Raw genomic sequence first — 23,131 nt, forward strand, 5'->3', positions numbered from 1 at the left:
GAAGAAGGCATGTAAACGAAACTTACTATGCACAGATGAACTTGCAAGCTAACAGTATGTAATGGGAATAAAACTGCTACAATTCTGAAAAATGCGAGGCTCCTATCATCATTGTTCAGTGCATAATTTGTTTAAAGTTTTTCAAAGTATTGCTTCTCTACTCAAGGACCACAATAAATTCCACAAGTCTACACATGGAGCTGTCAATTTATGTACTTCACGGTGAAATTATGAAAATCATCTGGAATTGGCCCTTTAAACGCTCGAATTTCAACAATACGAAGAGATTTCAAATATATATATACTGTGTTTCACGTTGTGCTTCCACGGACAAAGCTTGCTAATCACTGCAAGCATCCTTAAGAATTTTTCATTGTCAGTGCAGGCGCACAGATCACTTTACTGCCACTGATATCAAGTTTCATTTACAATCGAGTTTTGGAAAAAATACAAACAGACAAATTTGGGGGAAAATGAAAATAAAGTAGAAGATCATACAAAGGAAATCAAAATGAAATAAATAATATTGAAAGGAACTTTATTCAAGAAATTGCCTACTTCTTATGTACATAGCACATAACATTATCAAGGAGCATTTATCGATATGATCAAAATCATATATTCAGATTTACGTAGAAAAAAACCCCAACAAATTATGGGTAGATGGAATGGAATCTTGCAGTATGATTACATAATGGCACCCACCACAGGCTCACTTTCTCATGCATTCCTTGGCTTTCCCAGGGAGGTGGTTTCCACCTCCCTGGCTTTACAGTACAGTGTACTTAGTAGTACCAGGGAGGTTAGCCCCGGAGACCCGCCGTTCTGCGGCGGGGTCCTGGCGGCTACCCCGCAGTTTCGTGCAAGTGAGAATCACGAACAACTCCCTATTGCCACATATACGGCAACTTCACAAATAAACCATAGCTAAATGTCCATCATAAACACAGTGACAATATAAAATGAAATATACACTACCCCATTGCCTTGGTCCTTCTCACCAATTTATCTGGAAACTGCATAATTTTCCACATTTTTTAGGAGTAGGCGGTCTGCCCTAGTGGAGAGCTTTGCTGCTATTTTGAACGTGTTTATCCATCAGTACGCATCTACGCATGCGTAAACAATGACGTCAACGTTACGGACGCAAAAGGATATGAATAATGCATCATCGCACGGTGAATATGCATCATGTAGCGAGTAATACAGCTGTCAATGCACTGCACTGAATACATTGTGTGCGCATGTGCAAGTGATTGTGAGTTTTAGTGAGCATCGGTGAGCTGAAGATATTTGCCTTATAAGACAGCATTTTCTGCATCATAAGCAATGAAATGCATCAAACAGTCGCCGATAAGAATCATTTAGGTTTAGTCCACCCATGTAAGTATTGCCAGTAGTTTTTGTTGAAAAATTAAGGAAATACAGCGCCGGAACGGCACCCGTTTGGTACAACATTAAAATATCGAGGCCAAAACGGCGCAGCCCCAACACTGTACGTTGTACGTTGGGGCTGCTGGTCGCAGTTACAGGGAGGTGAGGTATAAATTGTCTCACCTCCCTGGTAGTACATGTACTTGTACATGCACCAAACCCGGAAGTACGAAGTGATGCCGCACATTATGTGGGGAACAAAATCTCGCTCACCAGCTTTACTTCAAGATGGCGACAATCATGGGACAAAAGTGGCGTATCCGGTGTCTTCAGTTGGCTCTCGTTTTCTTCTTTTCTGGTGAGATGAATTGGATAAAATTCTAGAATGGGGTGTCTACAAAGAGGTGTTATGGTTTTATGTGTTTTAATTGCAGTTGGTTTGTTTCTTGTGCACGAAATTCCCACATCACTGTCAGAATTTACTCTCAAAAACTTCCGAGTCGAACGGAACAACAAGCGCAAGCTGTAACAATATGGTTAGAGTGTGTTACCGTACATAGAATGTATGGTTGAGGGGTCTAGATATCGCGCACGAAAATTTGTGATGCACTTATAATAAAAATTATTCCACAATCGTACCTGAATTTCTCAATAAATATCACGAAAATGCAGAAAAATCACCTCCCAGAATCTCCTGATGATACGGTGATGGAGTAGGTTCTAGTGCGCTATCCAAAAAATTGGAAATTTAGTGAAAAATTTGTTTGAAATCAAAATTTCTTACCTGCTTCCTTCTCATGTTTAGCGGTTGTCAGGTATGTTTATTCCATGGGTGTATCGGCAAATTTTGCGCTTACTCCTACGCGTAATATTGCTTGCTATACGCAGTTACGCTATGCGCGATCATTAAGTCCCTGCGCGAGACCTAGAGTAACTGCGTCAGTAAGCGGCCGTGCAGCCGTTCGCGGCAGTTACAACATACACGGTAATATACAGCTAAACACAGCATTGCACTGTTACATGCACACTACACATATACTAACACACTAGCAATCAACAAAAACCAACCGATAAAATGGGCACGATCTCTGACGAAAGTGAAATTTTCTCACCTAAATGACAACATATCGCATCCAAAATGAAATTTTCGATACTTCTTAACATAACAGTTAAGAAACAATGGTCCAAGAAACTGGATTTTTTTTCGTTTTCTCGATGTTCATGGATTTTGAAAACATATCCTCACGTAAAGTAGAATTTTCGCGAGCCGATGTGGGCCGCCATGTTTTTCAGAAAGTGGATGTTACCATCGAAAAAAATGAGAAAAACACGAGAAAGACATCAACAGCACCGCCAGAAGTGCGATCTTGTTTGCGGCCAATGCATGTGCGCACGCTATTTTCACGTGCTTTCGCAATGGGAATTGGCGCTTACGCAATGTTCGCGATACATGTGAAGGCGTTCAGCTAAAGATCGCGGAGCACGCGCGTATTGCATAGGGATTGTACATCGTGCCGCAAGCAGAAATACTACGTCGCAAATCGCCCTTATCGGCGAAAATTGTGCCGGGTTTTGCCATGGTAAATCATGAAAACTGCGTTAGTCGATGGTAAATTTCGTTCATGAAAACAATTGCGTTAATGAATAATCTTATCTATGATATATGAAATGGTTGAAAATAATTTGCCTGATTTGTTTACAAGTTGGAAAAACTCTTAACAATGCTTAAACTGCCGCAAACGGGATATTTTACTCTAGTACCTTTACTATACAATACGTAGCTAGTGTAGTGCAGTGTATCTCATCAGCTGGCGTTGACCGAAAAATCGGTCTGTATCTGGTCGTCGGGGTAGCCATTTTGTTGAATTATTAGCATTATCGCGAAATAGGTCCAGACTCCATTAATTGCACCGCCATTCATTTCGTCATAGTCATAACCAATGATAACAATCATTAGAATAGCCTGGGACTTCTTGAACCTTGAACCTTAGTTGAAGATATAATCCCGATGCCGATGGCAGCTTGTCCATAAAGCTAAACTGGTCTTTCAACCTCCATAGTCAGACTTTGCACATAGTTCTAGTGGAGATACAGAGACGCACACGCAGAATGAGAGGGGACAGATATCATGATTTGGCCGAATTATTTAGAATCTATTTTTTTATATTGGGTTGTAGAACCCATTATCTAATTTAGGCCCTACTGTGGGTTGCCACAAAAAGGGGGAAATTATTTTGGTGCTGAAACTAGCCTGCGCTAGCCACTGCACTGCACTGAAGCACACGCTATCATAGACGGAAAGATCCGTCTGTCCGGAGGAGTCTTTTATTTTTGACGTTATCGCTCTCCTCTGTAGACAGACGGAAGTTGATAGTACACATCGCTGTGTGGATGGTCTTAACCACTGTCTCTATGGAAAATTGGGTGAGGTACCTCGCCCTTCTCGATTGCGTCTAATTCACGGCCCTAGGTCGGCAAATGTAAGCTTTTATATCAAAATCAACATTTCAAGAATGCACTACACTCACCAGATTAATGAATAATCCAACATTTTGGTAGAATTTTCAACGTAAAACACACATCAACCAGCCCGTCGCGTTGTCACGTTTAAACTGCAGAAACATATGAATCCCTTAGCCAATCCCATGCGAGGTAGTTTCTATGTGTTTTTTCATTAAAACACGTACCTCGCATGTGATTGGCTAACAGATTCAAAATGGCGACTTACTGCTAGCGAACGGTGATGTTGCCATATGGATAAAATTTCTGAGTTATAACCTACTTACTGTGAGTATTTCGATTGCACAATGTGAGAAATTTACCCCAAATATTGCTGCATAATGCGTCATGTCATGTCAAACTTGTTCGAATGTAAAAAAGCTGTCTGAAATTTGGTTTATTGTAACGTTTGATCTGTGCGCAACCGCTGGCAGCGCAACCACACAGGAGCCAGGATCATTGACTTCGGTCAGTATAAGAAGGGGATCCGTGAAGCCAGACGCAGTCTCCGCGGAACATTTCCCTGACGGCCAGATACAGACCGATCTTTTGGTCAAACGCTATCATGGCTAGACTCTCTAGACTCTATACGCTATTGCTAGCACAGCGTACCATGCATGCATAGAGGGTCTAGTAGATTCAACATGCAGTGGCATGGGAACGACTACATGTATGACTGACACGCATACACAGTGCATGCATTTGTGTGCGGCTGTCTTCGAGTGGACATGAGGTGGCGCTACACAACGTGGTACCCCTGGGTACTACAGTACCCCGGGGTAACGCATGATGCATCATAATGTTCCGCGGAGACTGCGTCTGGCTTCACAGAATCCGTTCCTATACAGACCGAAGGCTACAATGTATCCTACTGGCTCCTGTATTGATGCTCTGCCAGTGGTCATGCACAGACCAAACGATCAAACAAAGATAAACCCAATTTCATACAGCTTTTTTACATTCAAACAAGTTTGACATGACATGGCACATTTAATATGCCGAAATATTTGGGGTAACTTTCTCACATTGTGCAATCAAAATACAGTACAATGTAACTACATATTCAGGTTAGATTGCAGAAATTTGTATCCAGACATCCCAACATCGCCGTTCGCTAGCTGTAAGTCGCCATTTAAAACACGTAGGCTACCTCGCATGTGATTGGCTAACAATACAGTGGCTAACCATGCTCACAGATTCATATGTTGAAGAGCTGCTTACGACCGTATCGACGGGCTGGTAGTTGTCTAGACTAACCAGTTATGTCTTTTTTTTAATGAAAATGCTTCCAAAATGTTGCATAATTCATTAATCTGGTGAGTGCAATGCATTCTTGAAATGTTGATTTTGCTACATGAGTTTTAACTTGTCGATCTAACGTTAGGGCTGTGAATTACCGGTAGACGCAATCAAGAAGGGTGAGGAACCTCACCCAATTGGCCATAGAGACAGTGGTTAAGAGCTTCAAGACAGTGAGGTATGGGACAACCTTCCGTCTGTCTACGGAGGAGAGCGATAACGTCAAAACAAATAGAAGACTCCTCCGCACAGACGGATCTTTCTGTCTACAGCTGGCCGTGATAGAGCCGTAGAGTAATTGAGTAGGCATCAGTGGTATAAATTTCAAGGTCTAAATTTTTAGATGGCTACCGTACATTATTCAATGTAGTGTGCTGCATACATACTGCTGCCAGACCTGTAATTCCGGGGTTTTTTGTGGCCACACAGTTTTTAACCTTTAAAAACTCTAGCAGGGGCGAATCCAGGAATTTCGTAGAAAGGGGGCGCCTTTACAAAGGAGATGAGAGCAGATACCGTGATGTAGAACCTAAACTCTTCTCATTTATCCAATTGATCAACATTGAACAAGATCATAGGGCATTCTATGAAGTGTTCTAGAGTGAAACCCCCAGTGTTCAGCCAGCCTCCAGATTTTGGACACTTATCATGACAAGCCAGCAAATTCTGTTGTTACAACACACACATATCATATCATTTCACATACAAATATATAGGGTCTACTGGCACTGTCGTTCACAACAGGAAAGTCCCTTAGTCACCTCCAAAAATCCATCCAAAATCTTAGATTTCTCCGCCAAAAATGCAGAATCGGCGCAACTTTTCCAAAGTGCACATTAATTAATTAGTCCTGTGTTAAGAATTGGGGTCGCCAAAAAAAGCACCAGATATCGAGAATGTACGCCATTGTTATTCTGTTGCAAGATTTTTTGCGCTATTGCAAGCTCAGAGTGTGATGGCATCCTCAAAAGCACCAAAGAAAAACAAAATCTCTGTATGTGCCAATGCAGTGATCAAATGTACAGGGGTTGAATGCAAGTGCCAACTCGCCAGAATTCAGACACCAATGGGTGCCGCAACGTCCCCAATGCAAACTTGCCCCAAAAGGTATGGCGCAGCGCATTGACATTAAGCGCGCCTAGCGCACATCCGGATTCTGGAGAGGCTATACGGATTCTGGTGGATTATTCTGTGATAATATTTTTGGGTTTTGTAATATTTTGGGATTTTGTGAAATTTCATGATGTACAGTATTTAACAAAATCAACATTGAGATAATTAAGTAGTTTGATACATTTAACATACGTGTACATTGTTGTAGATATAATTTTGTGTGTATTATTTGAGATGACCAAATATTACAGAAATTGAGAAAAGCTTTAAGTGTCCAGAAACTGGGGGTTTTCTCTAGTAGATCTTTTGTACATCATCATGTACATTCCATCAATAGGAGTTTCATTCATGCCCAAACAAGCCAATCGATAATATGAGAAACATATTGTAACAAGTGAGTTAATTCCCTTCTTTTTTTTATTCAAATTTTAATCATAACAGTACAGCATTAAATGCCAGTTCAAGTAATACAACTTAATGTGTGCCCTGATTTGTTAATGTAATTTTCACAGTTCTCTCAGAAACTTCTGGGCAGGGGACCCCACGGAAGACCCATGACATGATTTACTACGACATCAAGAACTTTGCTCCGTGTGTGCGCAGATTTAACGCAACTCATCAGATTGGATGCACAAGTAAGTACATGTACCTTATGTCCTGATTTTCACAGTGCAGCAGGCAATCAATGAATGCACAAAGATTGCTTTTGCACAAATTATCGTGACAGTAACAAAAGTGACAATTTATGTATCTTACATGTACAGCATGGCCAACAGTGATTAGCAAAATTTGTGAGAAAGAAAAACAGTTTTAATGTACAGTATTGTATAGCGGGCTAGTATTAGTGGTTGTCAAATCAAAGACATGTTGGATCATGACATACAATGGTAATTTATTTCAGGGCGCTACCAGTCTCGCTGCCATTTCATTCCACTGGTATTTGGCTGAATGACTTTTTCGTCAAATGTCCCTGGTAATTGACGTGTACATTATTGGTAATACATGTTCTTTGTAAAAGGGAATGAGTGATCAATATGTCATGCTCTTCGTTCCCTATCTCACAAAAAGGCGACTTCAATGGCAACACCGGCGTCATTCATGTCATCGAGGAAGACGCCGACCTGGAATGGCTGTTGGAGAATGGCACCTACACGCCGTACATCGCTGTCATGAGTCCCATGCAGTTCAACATGTGAGTGGGTACAGGGCCCTGGGTTTGAAGGGGCCTGATCACAGTTCCCTGCATTAGCATTCACAGTGGAGTGTGAACTGTGTTTTTATTTTTAGCTTTTGATGGCAGGCTTGTTCAATGCAAAGTTCTACAAGTGTTTATGGAAGAAGGTGCCCTATTACCAGTATACACATTAAAATAAGACTTATTTGTAATACAGATGTCGTAGACTGTAAGTTGTTAATACCAGGCATCACATGGACCTTTTACATGTGACGCTGACTTTGCATTTTAAATCATCAAGTTATGTGCCCATTGTCACTGGTTGCAAAGTAATTCCGTCGAGAAAGCCTCCTTTTCAGACCTTCATAGGCCTACCCTATTCAAGACCTTTTTTAAGAGGCTCAATTAAGGCGGTAAACGTGAATCCCTACCACGTGAATTCTTGAGTTGGTTTATTTTTCCATCAAAATTTCTTCCATCCTCCCACCCCTATAAACCTCCCTTTGCCCTCTCTCAATTTACAGTAGCAATGAATCACATATTAGTATTGCAGCATACTGCATCACCTCTTTGTTTAGATATTGTAGAGGTAACTCCTTCATGCCATACCTGGATAGTGCTCTGTGAATGTGGTATACACGAAAAAAAAAAAAAAAGAATTCATGTAATGAAATAATAATGATAGTAATAGTAATAATAGTAATGAAAATAATAATAATCATAATCATAATCATAATAATGATAATGATAATAAATGACACTTATATAATACTGGATACTGATGCCTCTAAGCCCCAATGTGCATTTTTATTTTCGTGTGAACAGTGTCAACGTCAAGAGGTTACTTGCGTCCCAGAAGCTCAGCGGGATAATGGTGGACCACTCCAACCCCTCAGAAATGATCGACCAGCAGGAGCCCTTCTCACCCGACAAATCCTGCCCCAATGATAATTTTGGTAAGCTGACTGATTTCATTTGCTTCCTTTTTGACAGCTCACCTGAGCCTAAGGCTCAAGTGTGCTAAAATTGCGATCACTCTTTGTCCGGCATCCGGCGTCCGGCGTCCATCATGCATTTAAACTTTTTATATTTTCATCTTCTCCTTGAAAACACCATGACAGATTTACAACCGAACGTGGCAGGTAGCATCCGTAGAGGGGGATAGGATCTTAATTTGTTCAAGTGGGCACCATCCCTAGAGGGGGATAGGATCTTAATTTGTTCAAGTGGGCACCATGCCCCAGCTGGGGGGCCCCAGGGGTGCCCATACCCAAGCCCAGGACCCACAAATTGTCTTCTGCTTCTTGAAAACACATGGTCAAATTTGTCACCAAACCCAGTGCCTTATTACAAGAGTGACAATTTATATACTTAATGCAAGGACCCTAGAACCCCCTAAAAAACAAACAAACAAAAAATGTTTGAAACTGGAAATACTCTGAGTAAAACAAAATACATGAGTGAGTGCACTTTCAAGGTTTTTCATAATAGCTCCAGGGCCCCGTTTCATAAAAAGTTGATATGATGATACATATGTAACTCTTTGCTGGAATGACAATTGTCATGGTAACGACAAGAATCCAGCTTCCTGATTGGCTGTTTGCTGTGGGAAGTTGTCATTTCAACAAGAGTTGTCATCCTAACATCTTTTATGAAATGGGGCCCAGGTGTTGTGCAGGAATTGAATGGGGGAGGGGGCACTTTTTACAGAACTTTTTGGTTGTTGTTGCTTTTTTTAACTGCATCTATAGTCAAATTTTCTAAATGCAGTGTACTTGGCAAGTATTTTAACCAATGTGATGGAATATACATATGCAAATGGTCACCATGCCCGCATAGAAGCTCTCACGCCTGACCGCCTAAAATGTATATACATGTAGTATGTATATAAAACTTTTAGTCAGTTTTTTCATTCGAAAGTTGAAAAATCCGAGATAATTTCAATTGTAATGTTGTACTATCTGAATCTGAACATGTTACCTCTTCCACACTGGAAACCTTCCAACATACAACTACTGATGAAATACTTCTCCTTCTTCGTAAATTGCCTCCTAAATCCTGTCCATTGGATCCGGTTCCAACCATTCTCTTAAAGGACTGCGCACCCACGTTTGCCCCGATTATTTCTCAAATTGTTAACCTCAGTATCGAGCAAGCTACCGTACCCTTATCTTTAAAGAAAGGTCTGATCCGTCCTTTGCTGAAAAAAACCTTCATTGGATAAGGAATCATTGACAAGTTATCGTCCTGTATGCAATCTTTCATTTTTGTTCAAGATTTTAGAGAGAGTTGTGTTTTCGAGACTCTCAGACTATATGCTGGAACATGGTCTATTCGATCCTTTACAGTCGACTTATCGCCCTCACCATAGTGTGGAGACCCTTTTGATAAATGTTTCTAGTTATATTTTAAGGGAAATGGATTCCGGATCCGTCACAGCAATGGTTTTGTTGGATCTGTCTTCGGCCTTCGACACTGTAGATCACAGAATTCTTGTCAATACACTTAGAAGTTTGGGTATCCAGGGACAAGCTCTCGAATGGTTTAAATCATACCTATCACACCATTCACAGTCTGTTCTTTTGAATGGTGTCACATCGTCTTCAAAGCCATTAGGCTGTGGTGTACCTCAAGGCTCTGTTGGCGGGCCCACCCTTTTTTCTATCTATTTGATCGGTCTGCGGAAAATATTTCAAAGGCATTCTGTTCGGTATTATCTATATGCAGATGACATACAAGTTTTTGTATCTTTTCCACCACATCAAATCCAAGCATCTCATGCACTGCGCTGTCTAGAAAATTGCATCATTGATATTGATGCTTGGATGAGGTCTAACTCATTGTTTCTAAACCACAGCAAGTATGAATTTATCCTTTTTGGTTCTAAATCTCACTTGAATAAGTTGGATATTAATTGTATTTCGATTGTAGGTAATGATATTCCTCTGTCAAAGTCATGTCACAATCTGGGTGTTATGTTTGACTCTCACATGGCTATGTCCGATCAAATCACCAACATTTCTAAATCAGTCCGTTATCAATTGCGCAATATTGGTTTTATTCGCAAGTATTTCACTCGCTCTGCCACGGAAAAACTTGTTCATGCACTTATTTCTTCACGCCTTGATTTTGGTAATGGTTTGTTTTTCAATCTACCAAACTCGCAAATTGCCCAATTACAAAAGCTACAAAATGCCGCTGCACGTATTGTTTCTTTGTCAAGTAAACGCAGTCATATCACACCTATCCTGAAGAGTCTTCATTGGTTGCCTGTACATGAGCGTATTCGGTTTAAGATACTTCTTTTGGTTTATCATGTTATTGAGGGAACAGCTCCTGATTACAATGTTTGTTTGTTTCGTCAATACCAACCTTCACGAACTCTTCGATCCTCAACTTCAGGTCTCTTACATATTCCGTTTTCTAGGAAATCTTGGGGGGAACGTGCTTTCGCTCACGCTGGACCAACACTGTGGAATTCACTTCCTCGTGAGCTGAAAGACTCAAGCTCTATAACATCTTTCAGGAGTAATTTAAAATCCTATCTGTTTAGCAGTGCATTTTGAAGACCAGTGCCTTTTGAAGACAGACTTTCATGTCTTTTTTTTTTCTGCTTCTTCATCTTCTTCTATTACTGTGATGTACTTGTATTTTCAATCTGTTGCTTTGATGTACCTATTGTAAAGCGCCTTGAGCATTTAATCAAAGTGGAGAACGGCGCTATAGAAATTGTATGTATTATTATTATTATTATTATTATTATATTTTGTTAAAGAAATTTTGTTCAAAAATTAACATCACAGGAATGTACTCCAACAACAGCGAGTACGCCCATTGTGCCAAGGTGACGTGGAATCCCCATGGCAACGGGATGAGTTTCATGGACTTTGGCATTCCGGTCTTTGCACTCACCAATCCCAAAGATGTGGAAACAGTCAAGGAAGTGAGTATTGCTGGAGATTTCCTCCCTACTGTTCAGCGGCCACCCAATTGAGGCGAAAAAAGTGGCTGCTGTAGACAGGACTGTGAACATAGCTTTTCTCTCGGGGGGAATTGTGTTTAGTGGTCGCATACCGCAGGTGGCCACTATAGATGGTGGGTGCTATAGACAGGTTTGAGTGTATCTAAAATGAGGGAACGTTTATATCGTAGTTTACAATCACTTCTTAATGGTCAAATATCCCTTTTGCAAGCATCACAAAATTTTGTGCATGGTTGAAGAATGATATCTCCCAGCATTGTGTATGAAATCTTCCGGTAATACACCTCAGGGATTTGAAATGAGGAAAAGTTTGATATAAGTGCATCAATTACCGAATGACTTCACACAAAATTTATGGTATTTATTCCCCCTCCACCATAAAGAAGTTTCCAGGTTTATTATTCTGAGGAAAGGTCTGAATTACCTACCTCTACAATATACCAGCTTAAGGAAGGAATTTTATCTTCAGGGTTGCAAAAGGGAAACTGGAACTTCAAGGCATGAAGAAAATTATTTTGTTTTAATGTCTTGGTTAATATAAATACAGTTCTTAATTTGACAAGCCAGAGCGTATAACTGCACCTTCTCCCCCACCAACTCTGCCCTACAGTGCTACATCAATTTCAGCCGTCCCGACGCTCAGGGTCTTCCGCGCCCCTTCCCCCAGTGTGCCGGGGAGATGTACGACTTCATGTTTGGTGCCAAGGACACACCCACCTGTATCTGGAGGACGAAGCGCACGACCAACCTTGAGACAAGTTAGTCCGACTCCTATTCCCTAGTCAGATTGTAGTCACATGGCATGATTACTAGTCTCCAGTCCAGACTCTGCAATGCATTTGTACTTCCATTTTTTGTTGAAGAAAGCTCGTCATGAAGTGGGAAGTCATCAGTAATGATAACAATAATGATAATGAATAACATTCACAGAGCACTTCTTATGGCCATTTCTAAGCCCACTGATACAGGACAGAAAAGTTGAATTAGAATGCAGAATATGATAATGAACATTGTGTTGTGTATATAGTGAAAATGAAAAAAAAAATGATTTAGTAAGTGAATTTTGAGCATTGAGTTGAGCTTGTCTATGCTTCAAGCATTTTGAATGTGAGAGGGAAGTTTGTTCCGAAGAAATGGAGTTCATAGTGTAATTAAAGAGGCTTTACTGTATGTCAGGGAATAATTTTCCAACTCAAATTTGATTAGCAATTTCAGCTGATGAACACTATTTCAAATGGTACTCTGTACACTTCTATGGAAGAAAACTGCCACTCAAAAGATAAGTGCGTAGCAAATTGTAATGCGATACCAGGAGAATTATTCCCTGTATGTCATAGAAAAAAAAAAAAAAAATGCTGTAGCTAAGAAAGAAAGACACTTATATCTTCTGTTCATATAAGATCATATTGAAGTCTATGATCCCCATATCCAAATCAGATGCAGGATTTGGCTTATGCCCAAACTGAGAGTTTATGTCTACCATTATACATTAGAGTTGTCTCCTATGGTTTTGTCCTGCAGGCCTATACTGTGACCCCCTGGGTAACTACAATGTCTGGGCCACCCTCCGCCCAACAAACAACAGTGAACCTCTGGAAGAGAAGTCCCTCATAGTTGCAGCCACGCAGGTGAGTGTGCTTACCCAATGCCAGTAGCAAAACACAATTCTTTGAATAAAACAAACAAACACATTGTATTGCAACTGATTGATGATTGCTCCTCATCAGTAGCAAATTAATGCAGATTATTCAGTGTTTTTAGGAATTGATAGCCATGGTAAAAAATTCATGGCCTTACATACTTAGTGGGATGCATGGATGCCTGTATATATGATGCATGTATGTATGTATGGGGGTATGTATATATGTATGTACAGTGTATGGGTGTATGTATGTGTGTAGGTATGTATGTATGTATGTATGGATGTATGTATGTATGTATGAATGGGTGTATGTATGTATGTATGTATGTATGTATGCAGGGCTCCACACTAACTTTTATTTTTGGTAGCCCAAAGGCAAACATCCGCCCTTTTTTGGTGGCCCGATCAGGCCACCAATGTCTTCATTTCTGAAATTTTGGTGGCCCGATGTGCGTTTTTGGTGGCCCCGGGCCACCGGGCCACCGTTAGTGTCGAGCCCTGATGTATGGTTAATCTCATTGGCACAATAAAGGTTAAGCAATGCACAGAAATACTCCCATCATAACCAAGTGAAATACACTGAAGTCAGCAGGACATGAAAAATTGCTTGTGTGAAGTTTCCATTTTTTGTTGTCTTAACCTTCTTTCTTTTTCCCTCACTGTCTCTGCCTCTGTCTTTTCCCCTCTTACCCTTGTCTTTGTCTTTCTTCTTCTCATCCCTTCCTTTTTCTCCTCCAAGACATTCCCCTGTTCAAGTTTTTTTTTTCTCTCTGCTTTAAGGTTCATGTGCCCCTTTTACCACCCAAAAAATTAGATTCATTTCATAAGCTGGTATATTGTAGAGGTAGATAATTCAGACTTTTTCTCAGAATGATAAAACTTGAGTTAAGATGTAAAGAGATATCACTGTTTTTCTCAATCAACCATAACTGTAGATGGTTTATTCTAGAAACAATTTTATCATAACTGTTGTTCACATTTTGTATATTTAACAACACTTAACATTGATTATACTAATTAACATTTTTACATTGGTTGTTTCTATCCCTAACTCGCATTGTTGAACTGTTATGAAGCACTATTAAAGCTAGGTTTCTGTTTCATCTGCAAATGGTAAAGAGTTGCTTTAAATCTAAAAAGTTTTTTTTTCTAAAAAGGTTTTTTAAAACCTTTTGTTTTCCTCCTTTTTCATTTGCTCCTTCCTTCCCCCTTTCCTTCTCTATGTCCTTTGCTACCTTGACCCACTCTTCCTCTGCCGTCTAGAAATTAGCATTTATCATTGCTGGAGTTGATTAAGGTCGTAGTAGCATTATCATAATTTTGTAAACTATTTCATCCGTTGTTGCTTCTTTCGTCAGCTGGATTCTACAGCCCTGTTCTACCAAGTTCTGCCAGGGTCCGGAGCGGAGACCGTCGTGTCTGGTTTCGTGACGCTGCTAGCTGCTGTAAAAGCTCTCGGCGATCTGCCCAAGGATGTGAAAGAGAATATGACCAACATTATGTTTACCTTCTTCCAAGGGGTATGTTGCATTTTGTTGTATTAAAAGAAAAAGAAATATGATGACATTTAAAAAGAAATGAAATGATATAAAAAAATTAAACATGCAGGCAATTCCACACAATGTCAATTTTTTAGTGAAAAGTATAATGTGTGTGTACACACACCTTTTACTTGTTACTGACATGTTGAGGGTAATATATCTTCTGCAGTCAGAAGAAGGTAATGACACTGCTCCTTCATTTTGCTTTGGAAAAAAAATGGAAATCTGTGGAATCACCTTCATATTTTCATTACATTAACTTTACTACTGTGACATTATAAACTGTTGTAGCCTTCTTATCTAGTGATGACAGCACAAGTGTTTTAAACCAACTTTCAACATTTTATTTAGTTTTTTAAAACAGATTGTGTGATTTTCCTCAAACTTTACTGATGCTTTCTTCTAATAATTCTTCCTTCACTGAATATGCATACCTATTCATTCTAATGTCCCCTTTAAAGTCATACTTGACAATATTTTTGGAATGCTGTGTGATGAATGGAGGTACTCACATGTCCTTGTAGTCCTTGCTTTATATATTTTGAGTATTTTTTAGAGGATCATGGGAAGGTGTTTTGCAAATAATGTGTGTTTGACCACTCTGAAGACATATAATTCCTTAACCCTAGCCAGGCCTGGCTTTTTGGCCTGTTTTGTGGCCGGGGGAGGGTTGATTCAATGAATTTCTTATGTATTTCTTTGTTTTTTGACCTTTTGTTTTTTTCGTTCTTTTTCCACAAAATTTATTACAGAACCTATTTTACGCGTAATTATGCTAAAATTAATTGATTTCAGCCTTTGAAAGTGAAAATAATCATATCTTTTTGAATAAGGTGAGAAAACTCTATTAAACTCTATTTGCATAGACTTTGTACGCAAAGTCACGTTTTTGAGCCATTTTCAGTCTGCATGTATAAAAGGTCATGCAGCATCGTAACGGTATGTCCGATTTTCACGAAAATGGTGTCATAAGATGTGCGAAACTTGAAAGTAAAAAGTCAGCGAGTGGCACGGTCAAAAACATTTGCACGGCAGAATGGTCGCGGAAAATGTCGAGGGGGGATGATTCAAACCCCACCAAGGCCCTTTTAGGGTTAAAGCAAAGTATCTTCCAAAGTGTGAACAGCTTCAGAGACCACAGAGGCTGCAGACAATTCATCTCTCACAAAAACAAAACAAAACATTGGGACTCATTCCAAAATCTCCGTCTCCATTTTCCTTCTCGCGTCAGGAGAGCTACGACTACATCGGCTCATCGCGGATGGTGTACGACATGGAGCTGGGTCGGTTTCCCGCCAAGCCGGACGAAGAGAAGCAGCAGCCATCCCTGGTCAATCTGACGACGATTGCGGCATTTGTGGAACTTCGGCAGCTCGCCCTCTCGAGTGGGAACGCATTTTACGCCCACATGGACCCTGTGTCACAGCAGTTTAACGACACAAAGGAAGTGGTATGTTAGCTTGAAAATATTCGTCAGTGATTTTCGATTCCCTGACATTGCCTATGATTCCAGGATTACTGACTTATGTTTGTTATACATCTTAGATTTTCTCAATTTTACGAATTTCATTTGGATCGATGACAGTTACAGTCTGTATATTGCCAGATTTAAGTGATATGTTAGCACCTTTCATAAGGACCACTTTGTTTTGTAACATCTCAGCCATTTCAAAACTGATTTTCAACAAATAAACTGATTTCCTCTTAGAATTGTATGCTCTTTCATATTTCATGAGTACTCTGTAGTTTCTCATTAAGTCTCATCAGAAGAAAAAATTCTGAAGCCCCATCTCAACCAAAACTATAACATCCCTTTAAATCCTTGAGTAGAAATTCCTTACATTTTCTCTGTATATGTGTGTGTGTGTATGTTTGTTTGTGACAGACATCTGAAATACTGCGGCTGTTGGAAGAGACGTCTGCCTCCACCAGTGCCACGGTGACCAGTGCTACCCAGGGCCAGCCCCTCCCACCAGCCTCCTTCCAGCAGTTCCTGCGAAGCCAGCCAGACATTCCAGGTGTGGTCATCACTGACCACGACGGGAGCTTTCAAAACTCGTGAGTTCGCTTTGCTCCAGTTGTTTGATAAACTTTGTTTCTTGGGGTGTGATAACTTGCAGTGTTACTGCTCAAGCCCTGCAGATATCTTACTAATATTTTGTCCTGTGAAATTCTCTGCATTGTTTTGTTAGTGATGAAAGGGAAACTTTTCTCCCAATATATGTGGGGATTCAGAAGATGAGGGGTGATCTGTGAAACACTTCATACAATTTTTGCAAATAGCATTCCAACAAATGTAGCAACTTATATTAATACTGTACGAGCTGAAATTTTCGCGGTGGTTTTATTTTCGCGAATTTCGCGAATCGCCTTTGAACCGCGAAAAAAACAACACGCGAAAATAACAACGCGCTAATAGCTAAGTTCAGTTAGACCCTCGCAACCGCGAAATTAACAACACGCCAAAATGTCCTCCAAGTAGCAATTCGCGAAAATATCTGTACGCGAAAATTTCAGCTCGTACAGTATTCAGTTTTCACTTAAAGTCATATACCACAGTTGTTTGATAAACTTTGTTTCACGGGATGTGATAACTTGCAGTGTTACTAAGCCCTACAGATATCTTACCAGTATTTTGTCCTGTGAAATTCTCTCAATTGTTTTGTTAGCAATTAAGGGATAACTTTCTCCCAATTTTTGTGGATTTCAACAGATGAAGGATAATCAGTGAAACATTTCATAAACTTTATGCAAAAAGCATTCCAATGATTATTTAACAACTTATTGTAATATTCAGTTTTTACTTACAATCATATCCAAATCTCTCCAAATTGCTGGATCCTCATTTGGTATATGTTTGGGGAAAACTTTCCCTGTAAGTGAAACATGATGACGATCAGTGAACGAAAATGTACTTTTTCTCTGCACAATGCAGGTACTACTAGCTTTTCTTCTTGATAGCTGGCTAGATCCACAGCGTAAATACCAGACATCTTTGCTTTGTGAGCAGTTGCGGGAAGTGCACTCAAAAATAATAAAGTTGTCATTCTCTTCATCCTGCAGATATTACAATAGCCGGCTTGATTTACCAGAAGTCTTTGGCGTAAACTACACTAATTACAATGACACAGATGAGCTACCCATTTTTCCTGTAGCAGAGGTAAGTTAACTAGTTTTATCCCGTAACCTGCGATTCAGCAGACCCAGTGTTTCTGTATCTTTTGTAGCAGATTTAAGCCAGGCAAGAATTTTTTTAAAGGTTGATATAGTTTTGGCTGAAATGGGGCTTCCATTTTTTTTCTGGTGCGATAATGAGAAACTACCTGTGTAATATGGACAGGGCATGCAATTCTTTAAGGAAATCAAATTGAATAAAACTGATATCTCTGCAATTTCAAAACCAATTTTTCATCAGATATATGTTGAATTCCTCTAGAATTGTATGCTCTTTCATAGTTTATAAGTGGTTTCTCATTATCTTACAAAAAAAAGTATAAAATGTGACACCCCATCTCCAGCAAAACTAAACCATCCCTTTAGCATTTGCCAGATTTTCTAATTGAATCTTTCATAATCTTTCTCTCTCTCTATCTATTTATCTATTTATTTTTCTTATTTGTCTATCAATCTAGCCATCTGTCTATGTATCTTTCTAACTGTTTATCTAATTATTTATCTATCTACCTCTCTCTCTCTCTCTCTCTCTCTCTCTCTCTCTCTCTATTTATCTAACTATTAATTGATGTCTACATTTCTCCTCCTCTCTGTGTTGGGATCTTTCTAAAATAATTCTTTTATGCAAGGTAAAATTCACATTCTGTTTTTGATAGATTATCACTGCTCATCAAGACCTTCGTTCTTATGAAAAATAAGACAAATAGTATGTGAGAGCTTTCGTCCCAGATAAATAAAAGCAACTTTTGCATGTAAGGCATCCTTCCACACTGTCTGACCTGGAAGGGAAGCAGGCATGCTCGCCACCAAGTAGACATGAGATAATCCAGCCAAGGTTTGAACTAGGGTTCTTCTGTAATTGGTGCATGCTCTTTTAGATAGTGACCTGTGAGCCAACTTAAATTGTTTACATGATAATCCAAAGCTGTGACACCTTGCTGATGTGACACTTCAGGGTGTGCTCTTCCAAATTGTTGTGTCGCACATTTTCAAGAGATTTCCTTCAGTCATGCAGAGTTACTTCATTGCAGTTCTTCTCTGTCCGTTTGAAAAATGTTGCCTGGAATATAGAATATGAAGGAAGAAATGATAATGATTTGGAATCAAAAAATGTTAGAAAATGAAATGGCAGTGTTTTTGTTTTTTGCCTCTTTAAATTTTGTTTGTATTATCTTGTGTGTTCCTGTTGCAGCAACTGGCAGATGTGGCAACCACATTGGCAAGGACACTGTACCGCCTTGCCAGGCCGTCAGCTACAGATGCAGAAAACATTACTGCACAGACAGAACTGGTAAGTTACTGCAGAGCGTGCTCGTAGAGTTAAAGGCACTCTTTACCATTTGCAGATGAAACAGAAACCCAGCCTAAGTGCTTCAAAATAGTTCTAAAATGTTAGTTAAATAGGAATAGAAACAACCAATGTAAAAATGTTGATCAGTATAACCATGGTTAAGTATTGTCCAATATACAAAATGTGAACAATAGTTCTATTAGTGCTGTTTCTAGAATAAAATGTGTACAGTTATGGTTTGTTGAGAAAAATAGTGATATCTCCTTTATATATTTTAGACTTTATTCTGAAATTTTTATATGGTAGGATGTTTTATGATACACCTCTCCTACATATATGCATGAAATATGATAAATAAGAAAGAAATAACTCAAATATCTTAATCCCAACCAGGCCGAGCTTTTTTTGGTGTTCTGTGGCAGAGGGGGGCAATTCCATCCTGATTGTATGTTCCTTTGTATAAAAGCAGAAAAATCAGAGAAGATCAGCGAAAACTTGAGCAAAGTTATAAAGTTTGAAGTTTGTATACAAGATAGCGCTAATTTTCATTTTTCTCAAATATTCGGGTACAGATAGAACCTACCCACTGAGAAGGACACACAAACACATCTTACTCTAAGCATATATCAAAAAGCAAGTCTGTAGAAATTTTTCTCAGGAGAAAGATGAAAATTGGTGAAATAAAACTGTCACTTGAACCACTTTCCAGTTGAGATATTTTCATGTTTGTTACTGATTGACAGATTGCTCTTCATAGACATACAAGGGACGATTTTATGAGACATTGATGATGGGCAATTTGTCAATCAGTTGCAGCTAGAACAACTGGATGCAAGCATTATTAATTTGAACTTTCAGGTTTATTTCTTTCTGTCTAAAACCTCTGCGTGACTTCTTTCTGATTAAATTGTCATTTATTTATGCTGTGTTTTCTTTGCTTCTTGTAATTTTTCCCCATCCTTTTAGGTGAATGACCTTTTGTTCTGCTTCATCCAGAAGCCAAATTGTAGTAGACTGCGGGCTGTAACAACACCCGGCGACGCAAAAGGTGAGTTTTGTAGACAAACAAGTATTGCTTTACACATCGTATTGTCAACTCGTACTGTGCTTCAATGCTGTGCTTGGCTTTTTTTCTTGCATCAATTTGCACAAATGTTCCGGAATGAGACCATCAAGGAATAAGGATTATATAATCCTCCCAATCCATGTTGCGACGCAATGACCCGTTTGTAGGACTGAGACATTTTTGTCCCCCAAGTGTGTATTGTGTAACCTACTTCATCTCCCTTTGCTTACCTATCCTAGTATGTACGGAATCGCCAAAAACTGTTTGAATTGGCGTGTGTAATGTATGTCTAATGTCACGAACGACCGTTTCATTTCCTCAGTTTTGTCAAACAAGCCTTACAACTTTTACGTGAGCGTCTACGGCCAGTCGCTTTCGCCAATCACTCATCTAGTTGGCCAGCTCCTAGCGTACTACACAGGGGACCGCCAACCGATGACGGAGGAGGAGTCGAAGACGGAGTGCAAAACTGCGAATAATGATGCGGTGAGCAAGCAGACTTGGGACGACTTTTCTCCATTCAGATGAGTTGGAGGGTGGGAGGGGGGATGGGGGTGATTGGAGTGATGGGGGGGTTGATGCATGTGATTTAGCCCCACAAAGCTGCAAGAATTCACTTGGGTTGACATCTAAAGTACAAATGTAGTCCTGACTATATAGTGTTTTAAGTCGACAATGACGGTTTGTAATTTTTTTTATATTTTCTGAAGGAGCGATCCTTTTTGTTTTTGAATCTTCTAGTTCAAGTTCATTTATTTCACTGGTACAGCAGTAGTGATTGACAGGGTATAAATGTAAAAATATACTTAAGGCAGATTATAAGAGAAAATGGAATGATATCAAATGTGTGGGACAAACAAAGGCCCATGACATATCAGTGGCTCATCCCAAGAAAGTTTACAAAATATAGTTCTTACTAAAATAATTGCAAGTTTCATGAAAGATAACACGATAGCACATGCATGTGATAAAAGAGTGTGTGAGTGAAATCACTCGTGAAATTAATGATTTGGGGGCGGAGAGGAGGAGTTTGTCAGTGGTTATGTGTGTTTTTAGGGCTTTTCTATCACTTTGTTGCCTCAGAACCTGTTTGTTTGTCTGTTGTTTTTTTTTTCTTTGTGGACTAATATTGTATGCCATATTTTCTGCTCATAGGGCAGAAGTTTAAAATGTATCAACAGTGGGATGATAGTGCTATGAAATTTGTAGACTTATTGGTCTTTCTTTGTTTTTGTTTTGTTCTTTTTCTGCATTAGATCTTCAACATGAATTTTGTTGTGGGTCCAAACCACAACGACTCCTACGGAGTCTGCGTGAAGAGCACCATGCAGCACTCTGTAGCGCTTTCGCCGGCCTTTGACCCCGACAACCCCGACTGGGGATCAACAAAATACTCCACGTGGACGGAATCGCAGTGGTCAAAGTATTACGTCCGGATATTCCTGAAGCCGAGTAGAAGTCAAGAGGTACGACTGACAGTGGTTTATAATACTTGTTCATCAGTGAGATGTGACCATTGGGTTCCCTTTATGCAATTTTTCCACAGGTTGGAGGGGATCCCTCCAACTCTGCCAAGATCTCCCTAGGTCTGTCTAGATTGCTGGGCGTAACTTGGGCGTCGGGTTTTATATTCTCAATAGGCGTTTTCACATCAGCCCGATAAAAATCCAAGCTCGAGATATTTTTCGCGATCGCAAATTAGCGCGCTATTTCATTTCCTATTCACATCAGCCCGAACATTATCAAATAGCGCGCTAGTTCGCATTAATTATCCTGCTATTTCAGAAATTTCCCCGAGTTGGACTCGAGAAATTTTCTCGATCAGTTAGCGTGCTATTTCGTGATCGGGATAATTTCCCAAGTCAGAAAAAAGCACGCTATTTCGAAACATCGGGCTGATGTGAAAACACCTAATGATGATAATGCCTGATGCTATTCATGATGTGTTGTTCAGCAAGGAATGTGCCTCTTTGCATATTCATGTTGTAGGTGCAGATGGTCATGAATATTCATTTCTAAATCTTTAAATCTTAACCTGTATTCATCATTTGGGTTTTCTCTCTCCACAGACCGTCATCTTTTCTATAGGAATGATCATCTTGCTCGTCTCAATAACATCTACCTACTTCATCAGTAGAAATGTGGATGAACTGTTTCCGCAGTAACCGTCTCCCCCTCCTCCTCCCTCGACAAAGAAAGCAGGACCAAGTTTTTCTCCTCCAGCGCAACGCATCTCTGTGAGCACCAGGCTGGTCTGATGGTTTGCCCCGTGCAGATTTAGCCACCCTTCACGAATTAGTTCAGCCTTCTCCTTGTTTTGTTTACTTTTTAAACTTTGCGTGTAATGAGCTTCTGAAACAGCATAATTGCGGGACCTTCTTTTCTTAAGATCAAAACTGTCAAACGTGAGAGGTAGAAGAGATTAAACCTAATCTACACTTCAACAAGAGGGAAAAGGGACTCGAGGAAAACAGATTCAGAATTGGTGGTTTTATTGCTCCCTACGTACAATTTTTGTATGGACAGTTAGGTTAATGTTCATTAAAGGACCTTTCACTAAATAGCCTCTCTAAATCATTGGCTGTGTGCAAACTGTGTACTGTATAAGCTTATATTTTCACGTACAGATATTTTTGGGACTGAGGAGGTCACAGACATTAACACAAGATGTTGTTTTCGCAAATTGATACGAGGCTATCATATTAAAGTGTACTGTCAGCCTAGTGCTTGGCAACATTTTTGTTGTCCAACGGTGATTTGCGAAATTCGTGAAAATTAAACCCTCGCGAAAATAACGGCTTATACAGTACTGCAGGTATTAGGTGCCAATTCGTGACATTTTCTGGTTTCAGTGACTGAAGATCACTGAGTTGAGTAAATTCTGAGACCTTAGCCCGTCTTGAATGTCAATGACCTTTTTTTGTGAATCATGTTGGTTCAACAAGCTTCATGGGATACTTCATAAAGTAAATTGCT

At 39.7% G+C, this 23,131-nt stretch overlaps 1 protein-coding gene across 1 annotated transcript; it reads left to right on the forward strand.

Moving 5' to 3' along the window:
- The first annotated feature begins 694 nt into the window (after positions 1 to 694).
- LOC140229658 (nicastrin-like) lies at positions 695 to 22,571 on the forward strand. The gene is made up of 16 exons (XM_072309901.1): positions 695 to 866; positions 6,798 to 6,920; positions 7,354 to 7,477; positions 8,285 to 8,415; positions 11,263 to 11,402; positions 12,052 to 12,199; positions 12,963 to 13,069; positions 14,442 to 14,603; positions 15,856 to 16,074; positions 16,510 to 16,682; positions 17,688 to 17,784; positions 18,991 to 19,089; positions 20,056 to 20,137; positions 20,478 to 20,641; positions 21,412 to 21,621; positions 22,225 to 22,571. The coding sequence occupies exons 1-16, from the start codon at positions 695 to 697 to the stop codon at positions 22,318 to 22,320; spliced, it is 2,247 nt and encodes a 748-aa protein (XP_072166002.1). The 3' UTR covers positions 22,321 to 22,571.
- Positions 22,572 to 23,131: the final 560 nt, after the last annotated feature.

This window comes from Diadema setosum, chromosome 6, assembly GCF_964275005.1.
Source record: "Diadema setosum chromosome 6, eeDiaSeto1, whole genome shotgun sequence".
NCBI lineage: Eukaryota > Metazoa > Echinodermata > Echinoidea > Diadematoida > Diadematidae > Diadema > Diadema setosum.

Excerpts from the sequence above, each read along its gene's own strand:
- LOC140229658 (XM_072309901.1), top strand. The coding sequence starts at position 695 with ATGGCACCCACCACAGGCTCACTTTCTCATGCATTCCTTGGCTTTCCC. Across the intron at positions 13,070-14,441 it reads TCATAGTTGCAGCCACGCAG|CTGGATTCTACAGCCCTGTT; the intron begins GTGAGTGTGCTT and ends TTCTTTCGTCAG. Across the intron at positions 16,683-17,687 it reads GACGGGAGCTTTCAAAACTC|ATATTACAATAGCCGGCTTG; the intron begins GTGAGTTCGCTT and ends TTCATCCTGCAG.